At 41.6% G+C, this 26345-nt stretch overlaps 1 protein-coding gene across 1 annotated transcript in view; it reads right to left on the bottom strand.

Annotated features, from left to right (window-relative positions):
- Window positions 1-18162, bottom strand: part of DOCK3 (dedicator of cytokinesis 3) — a 569026-nt gene extending 550864 nt beyond the window's left edge. Inside the window, exon 1 of the mRNA XM_057311740.1 lies at window positions 18105-18162. Coding sequence (XP_057167723.1) covers window positions 18105-18141 — 37 coding nt within the window. The 5' untranslated portion in view covers window positions 18142-18162. The remainder of the gene's footprint in view (window positions 1-18104) is intronic.
- Window positions 18163-26345: the final 8183 nt, after the last annotated feature.

The following is a 26345-nucleotide window of genomic DNA, read 5'->3' as shown; positions in this document are numbered from 1 at the left end:
AGAGACATGGCAGGCTAGGAAGGGGTGGCAGGGTATTTTCAAAGCTCTATCTGAGAAGAACATGCAGCCAAGGATCATTTATCCAGCAAGGCTGTCATTCAGAATTGATGGAGAGATAAGGACCTTCCAAGATCAGCAGAAACTGAAGGAATGTGTAACCACCAAACCAGCCCTACAGGAGATATTAAGGGGGGTTCTATAAAAGTAAAAAGTGATACAGAACAGAAATTTACAATCTATAGAAACAAAGACTTCACAGGAAACATGACATCATTAGAATCATACCTCTCAATAATCACTCTCAGTGTGAATGGCCTAAATGCTCCCATAAACGCCACAGGGTTGAAGATTGGATAAAAAGACATGACCCATCCATTTGCTGCCTACAAGAGACTCATTTTGAACCTAAAGATACATCCAGACTGAAAGTGAAGGGATGGAAAACCATTTTTCATGCCAATGGACCTCAAAAGAAAGCTGGGGTAGCAATTCTCATATCAGACAGATTAGATTTTAAACTAAAGACTGTAGTTAGAGATACAGAAGGACACTATATTATTCTTAAAGGATGTATCCAACAAGTGGATATGACAATTATAAATATCTATGCCCCCAACATGGGAGCAGCTAGATACACAAGCCAACTCTTAACCAGAATCAAGAGACATATAGATTATAATATGTTAATAGTAGGGGACCTCAACACTCCGCTCTCAGCAATAGACAGATCACCTAAGCAGAAAATCAACAAAGAAACAAGAGCTTTGAATGACATACTGGACCAGATGGACCTCATAGATATATATAGAACACTACACCCCCAAACAACAGAACACTCATTCTTTTCGAATGCACATGGAACTTTCTCCAGAATAGACCGTATACTGGATCTCAAAACACGTCTCAACCAATGCCAAAAGACTGAGATTATTCCCTGCATATTCTCAGACCACAATGCTTTGAAACTGGAACTCAATCACAAGGAAAAATTTGGAAGAAACTCAACCACTTGGAAACTAAGAACCATCCTGCTCAAAAATGACTGGGTAACCCAGGAAATTAAAAAATCAGTTTAAACAATTTCTGGAGACAAATGAGAATGAAAACACATCAGTCCAAAACCTGTGGGACCCTGCAAAGGTGGTCCTAAGGGGAAAATACATAGTCATCCAAGCCTCACTCAAAAGAATAGAAAAATCTAAAGTGCAGTTTTTATATTCTCACCTCAAGAAGCAGGCGCTAGAACAGAAGAACAGGTCTAACTCATGCACGAGAAGGCAGGTGATCAAGATTAGAGCAGAGATCAATGAAATAGAAACCAGGAGCAGAATAGAGAAGATCAACAGAACTAGAAGCTAGCTGGTTCTTTGAAAGAATAAAGAAGATCGATAAGCCACTGCCAGACTTACTCAAAAGAATAGAGAAAGGACCCAAATTAATAAAATTATGAATGAAAGGGGAGAGATCACAACCAACACCAATGAAATAGGAAGGATCATTAGAAACTTTTATCAACAGCTTTATGCCAATAAATTAAACAACCTGGAAGAAAGGGATGCCTTCCTGGAAACCTATAAACTACCAAGACTGAAACAGGAAGAAATTGATTATTTAAACAGATGGATTAATTATGAAGAGATTGAAACAGTGATAAAAAACCTCCCCAAAAACAAGAGTCCAGGGCCCGACGGATTCCCCGGGGAATTCTACCAAACATTCAAAGAAGAAATAATACCTATTCTCCTGAAACTGTTTCAAAAAATAGAAACAGAAGGAAAACTACCAAACTCATTCTATGAGGGCAGGTATACCTTGATCCCCAAACCAGGCAAAGACCCTATCAAAAAGGAGAATTACAGACCAATTTCCCTGATGAATATGGATGCCAAAATTCTCAACAAGATCCTAGCTAATAGGATCCAAGGGTACATTAAAAGGATTATCCATCAAGACCAAGTGGGATTCATCCCTGGGATGCAAGGGTGGTTCAACATTCGCAAATCGATCAGTGTGATAGATCATATCAAAAGAAAAGAGTCAAGAATCATACGATCCTCTCAATTGATGAAGAAAAAGCATTTGACAAAATACAGCATCCTTTCCTAACTAAAACCCTTCAGAGTGTAGGGATAGAGGGTACATTCCTCAATTTCATAAAAACCATCTACGAAAAGCGTACAGCGAATGGCCTTCTCAATGGGGAAAAGGTGAAAGCCTTTCCCTTAAGATCAGGAACACGACAAGGATGCCCACTCTCGCCATTATTATTCAACATAGAACTAGAAGTCCTTGCAATAGCAATCAGACAACAAAAAGGGATAAAAGGTATCCAAATTGGCAAAGAAGAAGTCAAACTGTCTCTCTACACAGATGACATGACACTCTATATAGAAAACCCAAAAGACTTCACCCCCAAACTACTAGAACTTATAGAGCAATTCAGTAATGTGGTGGGATACAAAATCAATGCTCAGAAATCAGTTGCATTTCTATACACGAACAATGAGACTGAAGAAAGGGAAATCAGGGAATCCATTCCATTTACAATAGCACCAAAAATCATACGTTATCTCAGAATTAACTTAACCAGAGACATAAAGGATCTGTATTCTAGAAACTACACATCACTCTTGAAAGACATTGAAGAAGACATAAAAAGATGGGAAAATATTCCATGCTCATGGATCGGAAGAATAAACATAGTTAAAATGTCTATGCTACCCAGAGCAATCTACACTTTCAATGCCATCCCGATCAAAATACCAATGACATTTTTCAAAGAACTAGAAGAAACAGCACTTAAATTTGTGTGGAACCAGAAAAGGCCCCGAATCGCCAAGGAATTGTTGAAAAGGAAAAACAAAGCTGGGGGCATCACGTTGCCGGATTTCAAGCTATACTACAAAGCTGTGATCACAAAGACAGCATGGTACTGGCACAAATACAGACACACAGACCAGTGGAACAGAATAGAGAACCCAGAAATGGACTCTTGGCTCTCTGGGCAACTAATCTTTGACAAAGCAGGAAAAAACATCCAGTGGAAAAAAGACAGTCTCTTCAATAAACGGTGCTGTGAAAATTGGACAGCTACATGCAAAAGAATGAAACTTGACCACTCTCTCACACCATACACAAAGATAAACTCCAAATGGATGAAAGACCTCGATGTGGACAGGAATCCATCAAGGACATAGGCAGCAACCTCTTTGACATCGGCCACAGCAACTTTTTTCATGACACATCTCCAAAGGCAAGAGAAACAAAAGAAAAAATAAACTTGTGGGACTTCATCAAGATAAAAAGCTTCTGCACGGCCAAGGAAACCGTCAAAAAGACTAAGAGGCAGCTCACAGAATGGAAGAAGATATTTGCAATGACACTACAGATAAAAGATTAGTATCCAATATCTACAAAGAGCTTCTCAAACTCAATACACGAGAAACAAATAATCAAATCAAAAAAATGGGCAGAAGATATGAACAGACACTTTTCCAATGAAGACATACAAATAGCTAACAGACACATGAAAAAATGTTCAAAATCATTAGCCATCAGGGAAATTCAAATCAAAACCACATTGAGATACCACCTTATGCCAGTTAGAATGGCAAAAATTGACAAGGCAAGATACAACAAACGTTGGAGAGGATGTGGAGAAAGGGGATCCCTCTTACATTGTTGGTGGGAATGCAAGTTGGTACAGCCACTTTGGAAAACAGTGTGGAGGTCCCTTAAAAAGTTAAAAATTGAGCTACCCTATGACCCAGCCATTGCACTACTGGGTATTTACCCCAAAGATACAGACGTAGTGAAGAGAAGGGCCATATGCACCCCAATGTTCATCGCAGCACTGTCCACAATAGCCAAATTGTGGAAGGAGCCGAGATGCCCTTCAACAGATGACTGGATTAAGAAGATGTGGTCCATATATACAATGGAATATTAGCCAACAGAAAGAACGATTTCTCAACATTTGCTGCAACATGGATGGGACTGGAGGAGATAATGCTAAGCGAAATAAGTCAAGCAAAGAAAGACAATTAGGTTTCACTCATTTATGGAACATAAGAAATAGGAAGATCGGTAGGAGAAGGAAGGGAAGAATGAAGGGGGGTAAACAGAAGGGGGAATGAACCATGAGATACTGTGGACTCTGGGAAACAAACTGAGGGCTTCAGAGGGGAGGGGGCGTGGGGGATTGGGATAGACTGGTGATGGGTATTAAGGAGGGCACATATTGCATGGTGCATTGGGTGTTATACGCAAATAATGAATCATGGAACATTTCATCAAAAACTGGGGATGTACTGTATGGTGACTAATATAACAAAATAAAAATTATTAAAAGAAGAAAAAAAACTTGAAAAAGAAAAAAATGGACAAAGTACTTGAATAGACATTTCTCCAAAGAAAACATACAAATGGCCAATAATCACATAAAAAGATGTTCCATATTATTAATTATTAGGGAAATGCAAATCAAGACCACAATGAGATCCCACTCCACACCCATCTGGATAGTTATTATAAAGATGTGTTTTTAAAAAGTAACATACTGGGAAGGAAGTAGAGAAATTGGAATCCTTACACATTGCTGGTGGGAATGTAAAATAGTGAAGGCACTATGAAAAACAGTATAGAGGGGGCACCTGGGTGGCTCAGTCAGTTGGGCATCCGACTCTTCATTTCGGCTCAGGTCATGATATCAGGGTCTGGGATCGAGCCCTATATCGGCCTCCGTGCTCAATGGGGTGTCTGCTTGAGATGCTCTCTCTCCCTCTTCCTCTGCCCCTCCCACTGCTCCCCCCAGCACTAACTCTTGCTCTCTCTTGCTCTCTCTTCTGGAATTTAAAAAAAAAAAGTATAGGGGCACCTGGGTGGCTCAGTCGGTTAAGCATCTGCCTTTGGCTCAGGTCATGATCCCAGGGTCCCAGGATCGAGTTCTGCATCGGGCGCCCTGCTCAGCAGGGAGCCTGCTTCTCCCTCTGCTGTTCCCCCTGCTTGTGCTCTCTCTTTCTCTCCATCAAATAAGTAAATAAAATCTTTTTTAAAAAGTATAGTGGTTCCTCAAAATCTAAACAGAATTACCATATGATAAATAATTCTACTTCTAGCTATATAACCAAAGGATGTGGAAACAGGGAGTCAGATACTCATATGCCAAATGTTCACTGCAGCATTATTCATAATAGCCAAAAGGTAGAAACAACCCAAGTGTCAAAAAAACAATGAATAAACAAAATGTGACATATACATACAATGGAATATTTCTCCAAAGATCTACAGATGCTCAATGAGCACATGAAAAGATGCTTGACATCACTAACCATTATGGAAATACAAATCAAAACCACAATGAGATACCACTTCATATCCATTTAGGATGGCTATTATCAAAAAAGGAAAATAAGAAATGTTGGTGAGGATGTGGAGCCCTCACACACTGCTGCTAGTAATGTAAAACAGCATGGCTGGTAGGGAAAATGGTTTGGCAATTTCTCAAAAAGTTAAACATGGAATTACTATTTGATCCAGCAATTCCAATCCTAGGTATATACCTAAGAGAACTGAAAATAAGGACTCAAACTGATACTTGCATACCAGTGTTCATATAGCAGCTTTACTCACAAGAGCCAAAAGGTGGAAACAACCCAAGTGTACACCAACAGATAAATGGATAAGCAAATTTCATATATATACATACAATGGGATGTTATTCACTCATAAAAAGAAATGAAAGTCTGATACATGCTACATCACGGATGAATCTTGAAAACATTATGCTGTAAGTAACATAAGCCAGAAACAAAAGGACAAATATTGTATGATTCCATTTATCTGAAGTTTCGAAGAATAGTCAAATTCATGGAGACAGAAAGTACAATAGAGGTTTTTTTCACAAGCTGCAGGGAGGGATACAGAGTTTCTGTTTGGAATGATCAAAAATTTCTAGAAGAAAATAGTAGTCATGATTATACAACAATTTAAATGTACATTTTTAATTTAAATGTACTTATTGTCACTGAATTGTACACTTAAAATGAGTAAATTATGTATTTTATCACAATAAAAATAGTTCTTAAATACTGAAGTAAAGAACTGACAGATTAAAACAGATCATTACTAACACAGGAACTTGCTACAGGATCTGAGAAAGCAAATCAATAAAAACGAGTGCTTTGTGAGATGAACACAATATCATTACTTATTGTTATATACCACAGTCTCATTAGAACTTAATTATTTCAGTATGTTTAAATGTACCAGGGGTTCCTGGGTAGCTCAGTCGGTTAAGTGTCCAACTATTGGTTTCAGCTCAAGGTCATGATCTCAGGATCATGAGATCGAGCGCTGTGTCAGGCTCCGAGCTCAGTGAAGAGTCCCTTCCTCTCCCTCTGCCCCACCCCTCTGTGTGCTCTCTCTCTAAATCTGGGAAACAAACTGAGGGCTTCGGGGGAGGGGGGGTGAGGGAATGGGATAGGCTGGTGATGGGTATTAAGGAGGGCACGTATTACATGGTGCACTGGGTGTTATACGCAAGCAATGAATCATGGAACTTTACATCAAAAACTAGGGATGTACTGTATGGTGACTAACATATCAAAAGATATTATTATAATAAAAAATTATTATAAAAAAATAACAAAAAAGTAGAGAAAATGAAAAATAAATAAATAAAATACATAAACCTTTAAAAAATAAAAGGTATCAAAAGATTCTCTTTTCAAAGTTTCCTCCCTCCAACCATAGTACTCAAATCCCTTTCCCACACTGAAAAGTAAAACAAAATCCCCTCCTTCCTAGCTCTCCTCATGACAACAAAAAGGTTGCAGCAGCACCAGATCATGTCCTATCGACATGCCCCCATCCACAAGGGAAAGTGCCCTATGCACAGACTAAATTTGCATCAGATTCTATCATTCTCAAAGACAGGTCTTCATACAGAACACAGCCTTGACCATGAGTCAGTTAAGTTCTTCTAAAAGGACTGAATCTATCATAAAGGCACTGGATCTCACTCCAAAGGAGAGGAAAGGAGCCACTTTAGTTCTTCACATGGTTGATTACCCAATTTCCCTTGAATAAGTTCAAATCAGGTCTAGCTTGCAAGTGTATTGCTGGAAAGGGCAGCAAAACAGCAATGAGTGGCTAGCAAACAGGAAAAAGAAAAGGAGGATACTCAAAGTAACTACCAAGAAAAGAAATGTACAGAGATAGAAATAATACCAAAAAAAAAAAAAAAAACATTTCAGGTCATCAATAGTGAGTCAGAGTCCCACATATTCCACCCCAAATTCCCTGAGAGCATCATAGCCGGATGAGAAAAGGAGCCAACAAGAGAATCACTAAATGGAATTCGGGATTTCAATGAGGAAGCAAACAAGTATCACTGTATTAACATTATAATCACTTGTTTCTATTAATAATATCGAATAGTCAGAAATTTCAGTTAAACAACTGATGCCCAAGAAATTGAACTGGCAGTAGGAAACACTTTATTTTTGTTAGGTAATCTCAAGAATATATCAATTTTGAATTTTTGAAAAATGCAAATCTGTGGAGGAAATAATGTCCTAGACTGACATGGGTGCAGAGAAATAAGAACCTTCACTGTCCCGGCAATAGTTAATTTCAAACAACCAACTGTTTAGAAGTAGGAGGAGGTAAATTATAGCACATCCATATTATGAAACAGCAGTCATCAAAACAAAGAACAATCCAGACATAAAAAATGTTCATAGTACAGACGTAGTGAAGAGAAGGGCCATATGCACCCCAATGTTCATAGCAGCAATGTCCACAATAGCTAAATCGTGGAAGGAGCCGAGATGCCCTTCAACAGATGACTGGATTAAGAAGTTGTGGTCCATATATACAATGGAATATTACTCAGCAATCAGAAAGAATGAGTTCTCAACATTTGCTACAACATGGACGGCACTGGAGGAGATAATGCTTAGTGAAATAAGTCAAGCAGAGAAAGACAACTATCATATGATTTCTCTCATCTATGGAACATAAGAACTAGAATGATCAGTAGGGGAAGAAAGGGATAAAGAAAGGGGGGGTAATCAGAAGGGGGAATGAAACATGAGAGACTATGGACTATGAGAAACAAACTGAGGGCTACAGAGGGGAGGGGGGTGGGGGAATGGGATAGACCGGTGATGGGTAGTAAGGAGGGCACATATTGCATGGTGCACTGGGTGTTATACACAACTAATGAATCATCGAGCCTTACATCGAAAACCGGGGATGTACTGTATGGTGACTAACATAATATAATAAAAAATCATTATTAATAAAAAAAAAAAAAAAAAAAAATGTTCATAGTATAATAGATTTAAAATAAAAGATTATAAGACAATATATACAGTATGGCCTTAAAATTTAATTTACTTGAAATATCTACTTAATATTATTTTTTTTAAATAGGCTCCATGCCCAGCATGGAGCCCAATGCAGGACTCAAACTCACAACCCTGAGATTAAGACCTGAGCTGATATCAAGAGTCAGACGCTTAAGGGCGCCTGGGTGGCACAGCGGTTAAGCGTCTGCCTTCGGCTCAGGGCGTGATCCCGGCGTTATGGGATCGAGCCCCACATCAGGCTCCTCCGCTATGAGCCTGCTTCTTCCTCTCCCGCTCCCCCTGCTTGTGTTCCCTCTCTCACTGGCTGTCTCTACCTCTGTCAAATAAATAAATAAATAAAATATTAAAAAAAAAAAAAAGAGTCAGACGCTTAACTGACTGAGCCACCCAGACACCCCTAAATGCCTATTTAAATGTATACATCAAAAACCAGGGATGGGTAGTGAGGAGGGCACATGTTGCATGGTGCACTGGGTGTTATACGCAACTAATGAAGCATCAAGCTTTACATCGGAAACCAGGGATGTACTGTATGGTGACTAACATAATATAATAAAAAACATTTAAAAAAAAACAGGGATGTACTGTATGGTGACTAACATAATAAAAAATATTATTATAATAAAAAATAAATAAATAATAAAAATAATTAAAAAATAAATTAATTTAAACAAATAGTCCATATAAATTCATTTTCTAGATAACAGACGTGTTCTGGAAAATACGAAGTTCTGAAATTTTCATACTACTATTTCTTAATAAAGATATTTCTAAAATCCAAAAAAATAAATAAATGTATACATGGAAAAAAAACATAAAGATGTATTAATAGGTTGAGAGGAGTTATATATGGGTTACAAAAGTAAGATATCACCCGTATTTTCTTTTTCGTGTATTCTTCTATATTTACTGACATTTCTCTAATGAATATATATCTTATGTAATCAAAAGGAAAACGTTACACAGAAAAAGAGAAAGCTTGAATGTATTCCACATACTGAATTCACAATACAGGGAAGAATACATCATATTTTAGAAAAAATTCCAACAACAACAAAAAAAAAGACAAAATCTTTTCTTGGTGCTTTTAAAGATTTAACCTTGAGTTCTCTGGAAAAGTCATTCATCCAAAACATAGCTTCCCCAAAGATGTCAAATGAAAGAAGAATTGTTGGGGTAATTTCAAACTACATCCCAATTACCTGCTACAAGATTTCTGAATCACTGTTGTGATAACTGTGAAACTGTAGGTGAAATGGATTCATACTGGAATTCTAAAGCTGCCACCCAAAGTCAGTTAATTTGAACTCAGCAGTAAACCTTCTTAACAGGCTCAAGAAATAGAAAGGCTAATGGGGAAAAAGTGTATTCATGATGGCACAATTTCTAACAACTAAATATTATTAGATTTACAGCCTGACTTTTAAAATACTACCAGGATTAACAAAACAAAATAAAACTCTTCACTAGATTGGACTCCTAATTAAGCATTTATTGATCACTCACTATGCGCTAGGTCCTGGGGTTACAAACAGGAAGATAAAGTTCCTTGTCCTGGAGAAGCTCAATCCCCTGAGGCAAAGAGATGCAATTAAGCATCTAAAGGGGTAAGTGCCCATACCAGAGGTTGAGGCTTATTTATATCAAGCAGAGCTGGGGAAGGCATCGAAGAGATGACATTTGAGCTTTTTAAGTTCGCATTCCCCAGGGAGAGAAAGGTAATCATTGCATTCATCATATTATAAGAACCTAAGCAAAGTGACAAAGGTAGGAAAGTTGTAAGCCTGTCTGGAAAAGGGTGAGTTGAGTTGTCCAGCATATCTAGAATGTCAAGACAATGTCAATGTCAAAAACAAAACTCAAGAATAAGTTCGGTGCCACCCTTCCTCCTATACATGAAATGTACATGAAATTTCATATAAAAGATGAAAATGGACTTACCTTTCTAATGCTAAAATTTCCTTATTCCCCACACTTAAATGTACAGCCACACAGACCTCTTAGCAACCTCTGTCCTCCTTGACTATAGAGCCCACCCTAACCCCAAACACTATCAAGTTCACAAAGGTGGCAACAGCTGGAAATTTCATAAAACGTTCAATAAGTCATCCAGATAATTTGTGTTCAAAACACGACACAGCAAAATCTATTTGTCTGTAAACTAGACACTTCCCACTAGATAATAAAATTCTTTCTGTTTCTATTCAACGCTTTTATCAGCCACTTGGAAAAAGAAGACAAGTTTATCAATCGTGTAGATAGAGGTTCAAAGAAAAGATAGTATGTAGGATCAAAAACTCAAGCTTCAAAAAGACCTGACAGGTTCAACTGCTAAGCCAAACACGTCTAGCCCCCCACCAACCTAGAACCAACAGAGGCAAATCAAATATGCTCCCCCCGATGAAATGTAGTGGAAATAAATATAAAACCATTTATAATGTAACTAAAATTTTAAATTTATGTTTATTATCAATCATAGAAGTTCAGGATTGAAGAGATCTAGCTTGACTTCAGTTCATCTAAAACAAATCCTAGAGTTTAATTACTATAACTTCGATGTGAATAATTAGTGTGAAATGGTAGCCAAAAGTCTCCAAAGAGCAGGCTTTGTGCCCCATGAATTTAAAACGTCCAATCCAATGTTACAAATATATGTATAAAACCTTCTACATGCCTGGCACTGAGTTATGTCTGCCAAAAATACAAATATAAATATGGCATAATCCCTACTTTTAAGAGTTTATAGCCTAAAGCAGTGTTTTTTCAACCATGGGTCACAAAATCCATTGAGTGAGTTGCCATCAGTATTTCTTAATGAAGTAGAAATGAATAGAAAATATCAGAGGACACTGTACAAAGTACACAGTCCTATACCATCAAACTTTTAACTTTTTCATATACATGTAATATATGTATATGTGTGTAGATACACACACACAAAAGAGATAGCAATTTTAAATGTATTTCTTAGTGTAGAGCATAGTCAAAAGTTGGAAAGACATTAAGGCGCCCGGGTAGCTCAGCCGTTAAGCATCTGCCTTCAGCTCAGGGCGTGATCCCAGGGTCCTGGGATTGAGCTCCACATCAGGCTCCTTGCTCCGCTGGGAGCCTGCTTGTCCCTCTCCCACTCCCCCTGCTTGTGTTCCCTCTCTCGCTGGCTGTTTCTCTGTGTCAAATAAATAAATAAAAATTTTTTAAAAAATTGGAAAGACATTAGTCTAGTGGAAGAGGACAAAATAAATATACCACTGGAAGGAACAAACTTTCATGAATTTAAAAGAATAAAATCTATCTGCTTGGAGAAAGAGAGGGTCAAAGGTCTAGAAAAAGATTTACAAAGATAGCAATATACCAAAGGAGCCTCACTAGGCAGGAAAAAAAACTGAGACATAGAGAAGGAAAAGAACCCTACATAAAAGGAATAACATGAACAAGACATGATGGAGTAAATAATAAGAAGTGTTTAATAGGTGAGAAATAGTTCTGGCACAAGGCAGCACTGGCATAATTAATTCGAGACTGAAAGACTTGGGGAAAGTTCAGTATGGCTAAAGTGTAAAGTATAAGTAGGTCTACAGATCAGGCTGAAAAAAGTAAATTTGAGCCCTAACATGAAAGTTCTGGGGCACCTGGGTGGCTCAGTCCTTAAGCGTCTGCCTTCGGCTCAGAGCGTGATCCCAGAGTCCTGGGATCAAGCCCCACATCAGGCTCTTCCACTGGGAGCCTACTTCTTCCTCTCCCACTCCCCCCGCCTGTGTTCCCTCTCTCGCTGGCTGTCTCTCTCTCTCCGTCAAATAAATAAATAAAATCTTTAAAAAAAAAATTTCTGGGCAGGTAGTAAACACTTAATGAATGTTAGCTATTCCAACTAGACTTACTTAGTTCTAGAGTCTTAAACCATGTATCTTTAAGATCCCTTACAGTTCTAAAGTGCTATGAATTACTGAAGGGCTATGATGCAATTATTTAAATGTAGGCACAGAACATGGACTTATAAGAAATTACAGGGAGTCTATTAAATAAGGAAGAATGTTCAAATCATAGCTGTCTAAACAATAAAATGGGGCAGTCCCAAAAAGTGGTGAGGGCGCTGTCACTAGACGCATCTGAATAAAGGCCAAATGCACATCTGTCTGAGGTATGTACTAAATCTGTAATATAAAGTTCTATATTTATCACACACTAATTCTTCCATCAATTTTGGTTCTCACTCAACAAAGAGTAAGAGCTCATGAATGAGCTTTGAAGAAAGAAGGAGAAACAGATGGAAGCAGGAGGTTGGGATTTTATTCCACTGCAGAAAAGTAGGAAAACAGGAAGCTTCTGAATGACATTTCCCTACATAGTAATTATCTCTACTAGAGTATCCTAATGTGTGATATAGCAAATCAACTCAAGTACCTGGACCACAGCTAAAATAATTTGGCACTGTATTTATGAAAAATGTTTTAAGTTCCTAGAGGTTTTATGTGAAAAAAAATCTTGCTTTTCCATACAAAATCTATCAAGAGGGGTTATGCAAGAGTCAAGAGCATAATCATAAACAGGTTTATTCATTAGAGCAAAAGCATAACATTGGAATTAAAATATAGCATATCCAATAATGCTTGCACATTGGGAATAATTTCATATCATTCTTATCATCAAGAATAAAGACAAAGATTACAAAAAAGATTCAAAATACAAACTATTAAAAAATTAAAATTTAGCACCAATGTAAAAATATGATATACAGTTCTTTCAACCTCAATGACCATTATTTTGAGATTGTTATGCATTCAAATGTGTCTAAAAATGCTAGACAGAAAAAGGTGTCATGCTTATAATTTAGCTTAATGTTTCTAAAGCACATTCTCTCATAACACTGCATGATAAAATGAACTGTAACATTTGAATAGACTACTTCTGTGGCAGCATAATGACTTTTCTATTAAAAATGTTGATAATTTCCTGTTGGTTATTTCCTGTTTGCTTTACAGAATGAAATATCAAAACAAAGACCTCTTGGTTTGAGAAGGCACTCAATAAATATTTGCTAAATTCAACTCTTTCCTCTCAACTAACAGTGTCTTAAGAAAAGGCGATACAACCCAACATACCCTTCAGGGCTATTTAAAAACTTGCCTTCTGTTGTGACGAGCACAGGGTGTTGTACACAACTGATGAATCATTGAACACTACATCAAAAACTAATGATGTACTATATGTTGGCTAACTGAACATTAAAAAAAAAAAAAGCCCTGCCTTCTGACTCGTCATGCCCTGAATGTGTACTCATTACCAATGCAAATCATTACAATTAGAAGCAGAACAATAAATACCACATAGTCTTACATAAATGTTTAATATAGAAGTAAAATTCCTTAAGTATAACTATCCAATTTAAATTGAAACGTCTGTAGAGAATGCCTATCTTTTGAGCCAAGGACATACACTACTAACAAATTCCTTCCGGAACCAACATGATGTAATAAAAGCAGCTGTGGCTTAGAATCCCAGAATCCTATGTTCAAATCTCAAATCAGAATTTACCAGCTTAAGTTCCTTACATCAGTCACCTAACTTCTCTCAGCCAAAGTTTCTTTCTCATCGGTTTTAAAATGAAGAGAGAGGTGATGTTATGGTGTAAGGCTCAAGTAGAATCATGATTTGGAAGTTCCCTGTAAACAGTAAACCGCAATCATTACACATCAAGCATAGCCTCGCTTTTCAGGACAAAATAAAGTCCTGGATATATGACGTCTTCTCTACCCTAGTGGATGCCTTTACCTCTGAAAGGTATGGGGCCCTTTGGAGGCTTCAAACACTGGGATTCCCTCGTGGAACAAGTAACTAAAAAGCCCACTGCTTTCACACTATTTCAGTGAGTTTTGGCCTACATACCAACGAATTTAATGAAATTTTGTGATCACTGGTTCTTTCCAATTGGGTTTCATCAACCTATTCTCTCCCCACCTTCAGCTGCCTCTGCACCACAGGATCTTTACAAGGTAAATTTCTTTGAAGGAATCAGGGCTTTTTTTTTAAGTGCTTTTTTTTCCCCCTACCTGGGGAAAATCAAGCCAAAGAAAATCTGGTAAAACTAAGGCAGAAAGTATGAATTACATTTTAAATGAGATAAAAATAAATATAACATAAATATATCTTTTTTTAATTAAACAAACAAATATATAAAACATTACAACTAAAATATAAGGTATTCTAGTTAGTAATAAGGAAAAATTGTCATGGTTCACTAAGTGTAGATTAGAAAATCAGCAACCAATGCCCTGAGTTATTAAAAAAAAAAAATTACCTTATGACAGCAGAATAAATAAGATGATGACCTTAGGCAAGCTTCCACTCCTAAAATGCCAAACTAGTACATATGTACTCAAACTTTTGCTGCTATTCCATTTTAGAAGTTAATTATAAACATTCTTCTTTTATTTGTTATTGGTATTTGCTGCTGCTGCTTCTGCTTCTGTGGTTAGAGGATGAGAAAAGTATTTTCTTGGTCTTTGGTTTCTATATTTGGTAGTTTGGGTGCCATCAATATGGGAAAAGACAAGTGGTTCACAAAAATAGTTGGATTGTTCTCCCCTAAAGCACTTTAAAACAGGAAGCTTCTTGGAAGGGTAAAATAAAGAATGGAAAGATGTAGGGCTTTCCAAGCATTCATGGCAACAGAAGGAGAGCAGAGAACCTCAGAGGGAAAGAGATATAAGGAGTCAGAACTTGGGCTGACAGGTTATGTGAAAAAAAAAAAAAAAACCCAAGACAAAACAAAAAACAGCCCTTTTAATACTAGAGAAGAATAGCAAGAGAGTCAAGTATATCACAAAATATTGCCGATTGCCAGGAAGAAAATTAAGGGGAATATTCAATTGTTGAAGGGCAAAAAAGTACTAACAACTTCTAAGGTCCAGTTTCTTCATCTGTATGATGAAGATAACATTAGAACTGCTCTAGGAATCTACATGGTGTGACCTAAGTGAGAATCCCTAGCAGCACACTGACTAGCCCATGACTAAACCTCAAAAAAGGACAGTCTCTTCCCCTTCACCTAAAGCCAACCACAGAGTATTACAATGAAAATGGAAGTTCAGATATCACCTAGTTCTAAGTGGATAAATCAAGTAATTTGAAAACATTGTACAGAATTCCTATATTTAAAAAAAATAGGTAAAAGCTAGTAGGATATTTCTACAGGATCTCAAACACCTTACCAATGTCAAATACAGATGAACAGCTGAGGTAGGAAAAAAAACTCCTTTGCATTGCTGCAACAGGGGACTCCTTCCCTCACTAACATCCAAGCAGTTTCTCCAAATTGGTAGGAAGTAGGTACAAATTTTCCCTCCCTGCTATAAGGATTATGGATTAGCAAGCAGGGATAGAAACCTGTGCTCCAAGTTGGTCATAAAAATCAGAGCTGAAACTCAAAATATTTTCTCATAGGAATAACGATAATAGCTAGATTTTCAAGCTAGTGATTAAATAATGCAGCTAGCATACTATTTTTGATTCACTGTTTTTCTTATTATAAGTACAATATTTAAGCTACTTTATAGGCTGAACTGGATTTTATTAAATAAAAGGCCTAGGACTGCAGCCCTAACGTGTTTATGGAAAGAGATGTACCCTGAGTTTTGAACAATCTCTCAGATCATAACTGAGGAAGGGACAGAAGAAAGCTGTGAGAGAAACAGGAAAAGAGATGCCTTGTTTGGCAAAAAAGGCATCTAAATTACACTAAATCACAGCTGGTAATGTCTTCAGAATAACTGTCTCTCTCATTTACCAAGTATTTAGGTCCTGCCCAGTGCCCAATGCTGTGCCCCTTCCCGGGAAATAACCATTTTTCTAAAGCTAAATTCACAGTCCTAAGAATGCAAGAATTTCATTCCATCTTCCTGATTAAATCACACACCAAATCCTAGTGCTTCAAGATTCACATTCACCTATCTTGATTACCTTGCATTGCCTCCTTCTAAGAACTAACACATTAAAGGAAATACCTAGCGTTATTAGTATTTTAAGTACTAAAGGGAAAAGAAAAAATTAACATTTATTAAGCACTTGGTATGCTCTCATTTGATTTTCACAACCCTGTAGGTAAATATTACCCCCAATTTACACATTAAGAAAATGATGTTAAATAACTTGCCCACAGCACCAGTAAAGAGAAGCCAGGACTCAGAATTTGGCTAACTCCCTACTCAAGGGTTCTTCCCCAGAAGGAATTATCACTTAGGTGTCACTGAACAGTTGACCACTTTCACATCAATTATTTGTTATTCTAGTTCAGCAGCCCCGAAAGCAAGTTATGGAGAAGATAAACCATCAACTCTTCATTTCATGGAATCCATACAGTATTTAGAGTATGTTCTAAGAGAAGGGGTAAAATGTCCCCAGAGGTGAATCCCGGGTCCTTGAATCATTTCCGAATTCCTTCTCAACAGAGACTCAAGCACTAGGGCTCCTTTTATCACTTCCATCCTACTGTGTTATCATGCCATTATAGCACAGCTAATTAAAAACTCCAGAAAGTTACCTTTCAAAACAGGATTTTTTACCAGTATAGAAGATCTCTCTGCAGGTCCTTAAATTTAAATAAACTCAATTTTCACACGATAACCTGCCTGATGGTATTCCTAAATGTTTGTTACTACTGCCAGTTTAAAAAGTTATTTCATAGTAAACTGTGAGCTAAATCTTGATTGAGCTGCAGTTAAAAAGGGGAAATAAAAGTCTATGTTTAGACAGATTCCCCATCTATAGTTTTCCATTACAACCTTGGGAGGGAGGGGAACCTGTACACTCAACGTTTTAAATCTGTTTTTAACCCAACAAGATGACCGATGACTTACAATAATGCAATGTGGAAGAACTCTTCTATCACGTTATTGCCACAAAACACTAACATTATGATAGGAAAACATTCAATCCCTTAAATTATTGAATTTCTTTTTACAGAAGTTTAATGTTACAAGAATTATTTAGCTTCGGGAGTTTAACACTTATAACGGATAAAAAGACGATTCTAAGAGGAATAACGGTGTCATGAAAACAGGTTTGGTTGTTTTCTTAACAAAACTGTGAACATAATACATACGAAACTTAACACTGAGACATGTCCAAAAACACTTCCCATTGTAAGGTAATTATTTCTAATACTGAAGGCAAAACAAATTAATGCAGATCAAACATTTGCAGTCAAATGTCTGCAAAATTTTGACCTGGAGAAAAATGATGTCAACGTTTTTTGTCCTTTTATTTGAAAGGTTCCAGTCCAAAAATAAACAGTCATCGGGCTCATCAACTCAGGCGCGGAAACTCATTAGAATTGAGATTTGGGAGCGGAGAAAACAAGACTCCCAGGATTTGGCTTCTTGAGTAAAACTGCCCTGTGCCCCACGCCAGAAACCTCAGGCAGCCACAGGGGCCCAGCCCACCCTGCCCGCCCCTCCCGCGGGCCGCACCTGCCGAGGCCGCGCCGCCAGCGCCCCCTGCCGCCCTCCCCACGCCCCAAGACCCGCTCCCACCCCCACGCCCGCGCCCCGCCCGCGCCGCCCCCGCCCCGCGCTCGCCCAGAGCTCGCCCCGCGCTCGCCCCGCGCCGAGGCCGCGCAGCCTGCGGGCAGGGGCGGGGGCGCGCGGGCGCGAATCGAGGCGGGGCCGCCACGGGGCCGAGAGCACGGGCGCGTCCCCGGGACCCCCGCTGCGGCCAGGCCGGAGCCTCACCTACCTACGCCGTATTTCTCCTCCTCCGTGGGGGTCCACATGGCCGGGCCGGGCGCGGCCCCGCGGGCGCGGCGGCCAGGCGACAGCGCGGCGGGGACGGCCGCGGGCCCGGCTGTGGCGCACCGCAAGCCGAAGCGGGGGCGGTCAGGCGGCGCGGGGCAGTGGGCGGCGCATCCCTCACAGGCCGTCCGGGATGCCGCCGCCGCCGCCACGTCCGGACCGCGAGGCTCCGCGGGCGGCCCAGCAGTCCCGGGCGGCGCGGCCGAGGGCTCCCCACCTGTCCGTCGCCGCTGCTCCCGCCCCGCTGCTCGGTCCCTCACAGCTCCCCTGCTCGGCTCCCGGCGCCGCCGCGGTTCGGCTCGCCTCAGCGGGCTCGCAGGACGGCCGCGCATGCGCCACTCCCCGGCGCGCGGGGGCTCGCGCTGCCCGGGCTCGCGCCGCCCGAGCCCGCGCGCGAGCCCACGCGCCGCTGCCGCGCGCCAGCGGAGGGAAATCCGCGAGAAGTGATTGGACGGCCCCGCGGAGGTCATACCTGGCTCCTCCGCGGACCCCCGCCCTCGGCGGCAGTAAGCGCTGAAAGAGGCGGGCTGGGCAGGTGGGAGGACATAGGCCCCCAGAGGCTTGCCCGTCCTGTGCTTGTGCCAGGGACACCGAGATTGCCGCGGGACCCCTGTCCGAGAGCGGAGGGCCGAGCAGAGAGGGAAGGATACTGTTTTCGAACTCATCCCAGTGTCACCCACAGCGTGGTCACGGCCCATCCCCGGAAAGGTCCCTGGAACCACCCTGCGTATCGCCAGACCCGAAAGGTGAAGTCGCCGCGGGAAAACAAGGTGGAGAATCATGCCCCTCGCTCTTCGTCCTCTGGGATGCCTTCTAGGCCGAAGCGCTGCCGCCTCCTTAGTTCTAGTTTCAATGGGTTGGCCTATGCGGTAAATGTTTGGGGTCTGAACAATCACAGTAGCCTTCCTAGTAAGGAAACACTTCCTCGTTGGGATCTGGGATTCTGCTTTGGGCACCGCCTCTGCAGCTTCTAGGTCTCTGCCTTACAGGCTCTTCGAAGTTTCTGGCTCGGTCCCAAAACTTTCTTCCTTTCTCTCCTCCCCCACCCCCCAAAATCTGTTCCCTCTTACTTCTGCAAATATCACCTTGTGACTCGGTCAACCATTCTCCAAAGACCAGGGTAATCCTGGCAACTGCAGGACTTCTCCTTTCCACCTACTTCTGGACCACATAGTGTCCCCTGCCCTAATCCCAGCAGATCCATCCATCTCTGTTACCAGCCCTTCCAAGCCAAAACCCTGGTGTCATCCCTCAGTATCACTCTTGAACACCCCCACTCTTCAAAGTCCAGATCAGTGCCTCACTTCCAGGAAAGCTTCCCTGATCCTGCAGCTAGCGGACTGGATCCTTCCCTCTTTTGCCTTGGATTCCAGTTGTATGCATTTGTGCCTTATTTCTCCCATAAGACTATCAGCTCTCAAAAGGCAAGCTCCCGGCTAAAGTCATCTTTCTGGTTCCTCAGCACCTTGCCTAACACCTGACACACACTTGTTGAGTAGGAAGCAAGACTAATACAAGAATATCTTGGTAATCAACAGATCTTGTTGATTCTTTCTTCATAATGCCCTTTTTGATTGGTTCCTCCTCCCAGGCCTAACTGAGTTCACCTGGATTGTTGCCGTGGACTTCCAACTCCTGACCTATAGACTACTACCAATGAAGGCTGCCCACTCCTGTCCTGGGAAAATATTCTGTAAATAATTGAGTTTCTCAACAGTTAGATATACTGAGGGGTTGGGGGAGTCCAAGAACATAATAAGAGAGATATCCTTATTTATGTAGCTAACTGTTCCAGGAAGACCCCTGCCCAATACCACCATGGAATGTCCTGATAGAATGAAACCACATTCCCACAAAGCTTTCTCCAGGGAGCTATCTAGCAAGTGGGCCAAGTTATACAGACTTTCTGAACAACCTTAAAGCTCTTATTTCATCTCTTAGTTCCACCCCATTGGCTGATATACATGATCACAGTCTCAGAGCCTAAGGACTGGTCTTCCCGAAGTTTACTCTCTTGTTCCCATTCTGAATTCATCTTAGATGACAGCTTCCCCGGACGAAGACAGTCCCAATCAACAACCACACACCACAGCTCAGGGATGGGAATGCATTAATCCCAACTGAAAAAAAGAGAAAAGAAAAGGGGCCAAGGTGAGAAGAAGGACATCTGATAAGTCCCAGACTCTACAGTCTTTCTCTTTGTACTAAATTTAGATTGTTTTCTTGAAGCAAAAGAGTTTAGAGCACGTCATGGAGAATCGCCCTTCAGCAGGGATATACACCTGCTCTCCTATACCCACAGCATCTGCTCTGAGCCCTTCCTCATGCTCTCATTCCACTCTCACCCCACACATACACACCCTTCCCAGCATGTGAGCCAAACTCCAGCTTGCCTCTGAAAGTCAGGACCCTCAGTGCCTGCCCTCCCCTCTTCTCCATGCACTTCCTTATGTTTTCACCACCACCCATCTTCACTGTCTGCTCCTTTTCAGGATCCCCAGGAACTCACTGTACCATTGTTGCTACCTGTGCTCCATTTTCACCCAGTTCTGCTCCACAGGCTCCCTCTGTGGTCCCAGGAACATCTGCCCTGTTGGTACCCTCATCCGCCACTCCCTCTCTTCCTCCTCTCTGTCTCTGACTTCGAAGGAGAATCATCTGCTCCAGATTATTTCACTGCAATTCATTTGACTCTCAGGAGGTCTGGTTTCTGGGGTGCTTGTGTGGTTCAGTCATTAAGCATCTGCCTTCAGCTCGGGTCATGATCCTAGGGTCCTGGGATTGAGCCTCGCAGCAGGAAGCCTGCTTCTCCCTCTCCCACTCCCCCTCCCACTCCCTCTGCTTGTGTTCCCTCTCTTGCTGTCTCTCTCTGTCTGTCAAATAAATAAATAAAATCTTAAAGAAGAAGGGCTGGTTTCTGACCCTGTCACCTCCCAGGAACTGCTCTCCCAGAAGTTCCCACGCTATCCCAACTCCAGATACAAGCAGCTGCCCTTCCCTGACTCTGGCTGGGCCTTTGCATACAGTATCCCTGAACCCAGGTACTCTCCTCTCTTGAAACTCATGGACCCTCCTCACCCTCTAAGGGCCGCTCTCCCCAGGAAAGCTTCCCCAACTGCCCTTGGCTAATGGGGATTTTGCTATCCCCTAAGGGCCTTTCCTGTACCCCTACCTGCTCATCCCACCTTCCTCCAAGAGATCAAATGTGTCTGCCTTGCACACTGATAAACATCTGTTTCCTTCTTCAGTGGCAAAGATTGTTCTTTATTTATTTTACCCCACGCAGAACCTAACATAATGCCTACCACCTAACAGGAAGTCAACATATACTCTTGGGTGGGTGAGTGAACTCCCTGTATGTTTCCTGAGACCATAATGCAATAGGTTGGAAAAAGAACTGAGAAATTTACTTCAGCAAGTCACAAGTCTCCAAATTCAGAAACTTGAGTCAATAAGAGTAAATTTCCTTGATACAGGCACATTGGCTTTAATCAAAAATTCCTTGAGACATCTTACTGAGTAGCTATGTAAAAGATAAACATGGTTTCTTATCTAAGAAACAAGTCTACAAACAGTGTGACTTAACATGTCACTTTTACTTTTGGGCTGAACTCATTACCTCAGATGGTAAATTGCAACTTGCTGACTGAGGAAGGAATCAAGTCTTCAGCAAGATGTTCTTTAAGACTGGTGCCTATTAAAAACAGCCCATAACCAAACAGATTTTGTATATAACATACAAGAAATGCAGGCAGCATCGTCTTTTTCACTTAAATGGAACTTAATCAACAATTTTTTAACATAAGCAAACCCCATAATGATAAATCCCCCCATCACTTTTGGCCAATGAGACCAGCCCTCTCTACAAAGCTCAATGAGCTACGCTTCATATCTTCTCCTGTTTTTTCTGCTGCCTGGAGAATCAGATAGCAGCATTTAAGGAGTCAGCCAGTCTGATGACTCAGCTCATAAAACAATGTGTGGCCACAAAGATGATGTTTATCCAGGAGCATCCTGGAGGCTTTTGCTACTGAAGTCAGTGAGCGGTAAGTGAGTGGTGCACGATGCTCGGTCTCCCAAGAGTTTCTAGTCACAGTGCCAGAGCCACACTCACTTCCCTCCCCCAGTGGTTGATCTCATCTGATACTCTGTCCAAGCAGAACGGTGGGGAAATTTCAGAGAAATGCAGGGGCTAGCAGCGAGGCAAATCTAAGAGTACAGGTGATGTGGTGGTGACATTCTGCCTTCTCTTCATCAGGCAGCACCTGCAGCTAGGGCTTATGCCCATACGCAGCCCAGGGGCAGGTGGATCGGAGGCTCAGAAACGCTTGTTACCCAACTCACCTCTGCCCCACTGGGGTCCTCTAGGAGTGAGTCTGCTCTGGTTAACAAAGCATCTACAAAGCTAGTTTACTTCATGGCAGAAAGACACTTCACCTGCACCCCTTATGTTCCCCCAAAGCAACACCTTTTTGGAAGCCTCCTCTCAGGAGGCAACATTGGAGCAAAGGGCTAACAGAGTAGGTTAACACAGAGCTGGCTGACAAAGTTAGGGTCCTTTCAGGTAATAGACCTAAGTGACGAAAAAGATATTATTAGTATTTTGCTTTAAATTTTGCTGCATCTGAATATCTTCATGGTGGGGAGGAGATAGGGAAGAGTGTGAAAAACAGACAGATTAAGCAGCGCAATATTTCATTATTTTCCCTAAAATGACAAACTTTAACCATCTGTTCCTATTTTATCAACCCATTCAAAATATTATTAAAATGCAGATTCCTTGCGGTTAGCCAAGGTCTTTCAAATGAGAAATGACCAAAACCTCCCTGATTTCCACCACTGGAGACTGATGGGCACTTCAGCATGGGCTGTGGCTATCCAGCCCCACCATGAGACGCAGCCCTGGAGATGTCACAGGCTCCTCAGATCCGCTGCCCACTCAAGACTGTGAGCTCCCTGGAGACAGAGCCATGCTGTATTCTTTTTGGTGTTCTTAGTGCCTTGCACACAGGATTTGACACATAGTAGGTGCTCAGTGACTATTGCTTGAACGAACACATTACCAAATGAGGTCTTTTCTTTATTTTTCCAGAAATGCATATCATTTTTACAAAACGGATTTTATTTGTTTGTTGTTTGTTTCTGGCCAGGAAAAAGGGAGGAGAAAGTATGAAAAACAAATACCTCCCCTCCCCCCCTCCCCCCACCCCCCGGAAGGAAGGGCAAGTAGATAGAAACTTGTCATTATTCAGTTCTCCTCTCCCTTTGGGGGAAATAACTATGCCCTTGAATTTCTGCACTAAGTCACCAAGGAGGAATTGAAATTAAAAACCTTGGAGGGTAATTAGCAACAAAACGTTCTAATGTCAAGAAGTGAATTTTATGGGACCATATTTGTAATATTAATTGGGGCTCTGCGTAGCCAAATGGTGAAATTATTGCTCCAATACAAGTAGGCCCAAAAGAGAAAAACAGCCCAGAATAGCACGGATATTGCAAATCAGGACAGAGGTAATTTCTCTACACATAAAAAGCAACCAATTGCAATGCCTTCACTAATTCACTTGAGTTAAGTGCGAAACAAAGCCTGTTTGTTCGGTGTGGCACCACCTACCTTCTCTCTGAATTGGGCTGGGGCTAGAAAGGGAACCTTCGTTCCCACCAGCTCCTCGCACTTTTCACCTTGAAGTAAGGGAAATCTTAATTATTCATTCACCAAATATTTATTGAGCACCTGTTATGGGCCAGGTCCAGAGTAGAAGATGTTCATAGTTTTTCTCATCACAGATTTTGCCATCTAGCTGGGGGGAAGAAGAATTGAACCAATTATCACACAAGCGAATCTCTAATTGGAGACCTAAGTACCAGAACAGAAGAGTAAAGTATACAAAGGAAGCATCCACCAAGGGACCTGACCTAGTTTGGTAAATCAGGGAAGACTTCCTGGAGGAAATGGTGTTTAAACTGGAACCTGACAATGCAGACAAATCAGCCAAGTAAAGAAGACAAGTGCTCTAGGCAGAGGGAGCAGCATTTGGAGAGGTAGGTCTAGTGAGGAAGGAGCTTGATGTGTCTGAGGAATGGAAAGGCCAGTGTGACCAGGATGTGATAAGTGAGCAAGCAAGTAGAGAGTGGGGAAAGATGTGGCTGGTGTGGGAAGCAGGCCAGGTCTTGGGGCCCTGCTGGGTCCCGTGATCTTGGGGCACCAACTGTTGCCAGGCCTTGGGTCAGAAGCAGAGATGAGAGACATGAGTAAGTCCAGGCCCTAAGATCAGGCTCCTCAAGGAGATCCTGGGCTTGTTGGGAGGACAACAGAGGCAAAGGCCTGCCCCCTTGCGTGCTGGGCTCAAAGGCACCAGTGCACACTCCCCAATTCTCAGAGCACTCAACAAAGGCTGCACAGAACCACTTCTCACGCAGGACCACACCAGACTTCCCTCTCCTGTTCAAATCAATCCTTCCTTGATTCTTATGATGGCACACCTGACCATAGGCTCAGCCCTCATCTCTCAGGCTCAGAGAGGAAGAGAAGCCAACTCTCCAAAGTCTAGAAGGGTCTCTGTCCCCTTTCTCAACTGCGATCTCAACACCTTGCTTACCATGTGCAGCCCTGTCCATGCTAAGGTTTCTAGAGAAAGAACATCACCAAGCATGCCAAGAAACAACTGGCCCTGAGTCCAATCAGGGCTAATCTTTTCCTTCAAGAACATTTGTATAAGACGTAGTGAAGAGAAGGGCCATATGCACCCCAATGTTCATAGCAGCAATGTCCACAATAGCTAAATCGTGGAAGGAGCCGAGATGCCCTGCAACAGATGACTGGATTAAGAAGTTGTGGTCCATATATACAATGGAATATTACTCAGCAATCAGAAAGAATGAGTTCTCAACATTTGCTACAACATGGACGGCACTGGAGGAGATAATGCTTAGTGAAATAAGTCAAGCAGAGAAAGACAACTATCATATGATTTCTCTCATCTATGGAACATAAGAACTAGAATGATCAGTAGGGGAAGAAAGGGATAAAGGAAGGGGGGGTAATCAGAAGGGGGAATGAAACATGAAAGACTATGGACTATGAGAAACAAACTGAGGGCTACAGAGGGGAGGGGGGTGGGGGAATGGGATAGACCGGTGATGGGTAGTAAGGAGGGCACATATTGCATGGTGCACTGGGTGTTATACACAACTAATGAATCATCGAGCCTTACATCGAAAACTGGGGATGTACTGTATGGTGACTAACATAATATAATAAAAAATCATTATTAATTAAAAAAAAAATAAATAAATAAATTATAATTGCACTTGAGGGCACCACAAAAAAAAAAAAAAAAAAAAAAAAAAAAAAAAAGAACATTTGTATAGTAGAGGATGCAAGAAAAAGAAATCCTCAAAGAACTCTCTTCTGAGAACACACCTTGTCTGTGTTCTCAGAACATGCAGGACCCCGACCCAGGCACAGCAGCACCAGGACTTGCCCTGTTGACACTGAGGAAGAGCAACTCCAAGCAATGGAGACTATTTTCTTCTTCAGTTAGCACTGAGGTTGATGGATCCGAGTCCATCATATGCAGCCATGAATTATGGAAAGACTGGGGTAATGATCACAATCCAGAAACCTGTCATGCCAGGATCCATGGCAATTTTCCACGAGAACTCATCACCATGTGGCCCAGCTAAAACCACAACCTACACTCAGCCTGCCCCAACCCCAACCTGTCACTCGTGGGCGTTTTCAAGTTTAAGTGACCTAGTAGCAGCAAATAGAGCTCAAAGGCTCTGGGTTCACAACCAGCTCCAGACACTTCCCAGCTGGGTGATCCCAGGCAAGTAGCTTAACCTCTCTGAGCCCAGTTTCCTCCTCTGTCAAGTGGGAATAATAGCTTCTGTGTCAGGGATGCTTAGGAGGATAGAGCCTGTGAAGCTCTCAACACAGAGCCTAGCACAGGGTGAGTGTTCACTTAACAGTGGGACCCCACTCCCTGCCCCACCAGCTCCAATCGCTCCCCCAAAATGCTGCATCTCCTTGTCTTTGTGGAATCTGCTTCTCCTTGGAGCCAGCCTGTGATTCAGTCACCCCCATCCAGCTGGGCTGGCCTCCCGCGTCCGCCTCTCACCAGCCAGCACTTAGCTCAACACCAGCCCCTTCTCTCTATCTCACACCAAAAGGTATTGATTT

The sequence above is a fragment of the Ursus arctos genome, unplaced genomic scaffold, assembly GCF_023065955.2.
Source record: "Ursus arctos isolate Adak ecotype North America unplaced genomic scaffold, UrsArc2.0 scaffold_14, whole genome shotgun sequence".
Lineage (NCBI taxonomy): Eukaryota > Metazoa > Chordata > Mammalia > Carnivora > Ursidae > Ursus > Ursus arctos.
The sequence above is the reverse complement of the archived record's forward strand: the minus strand, read 5'-3'. Positions and strand labels throughout refer to the sequence as shown.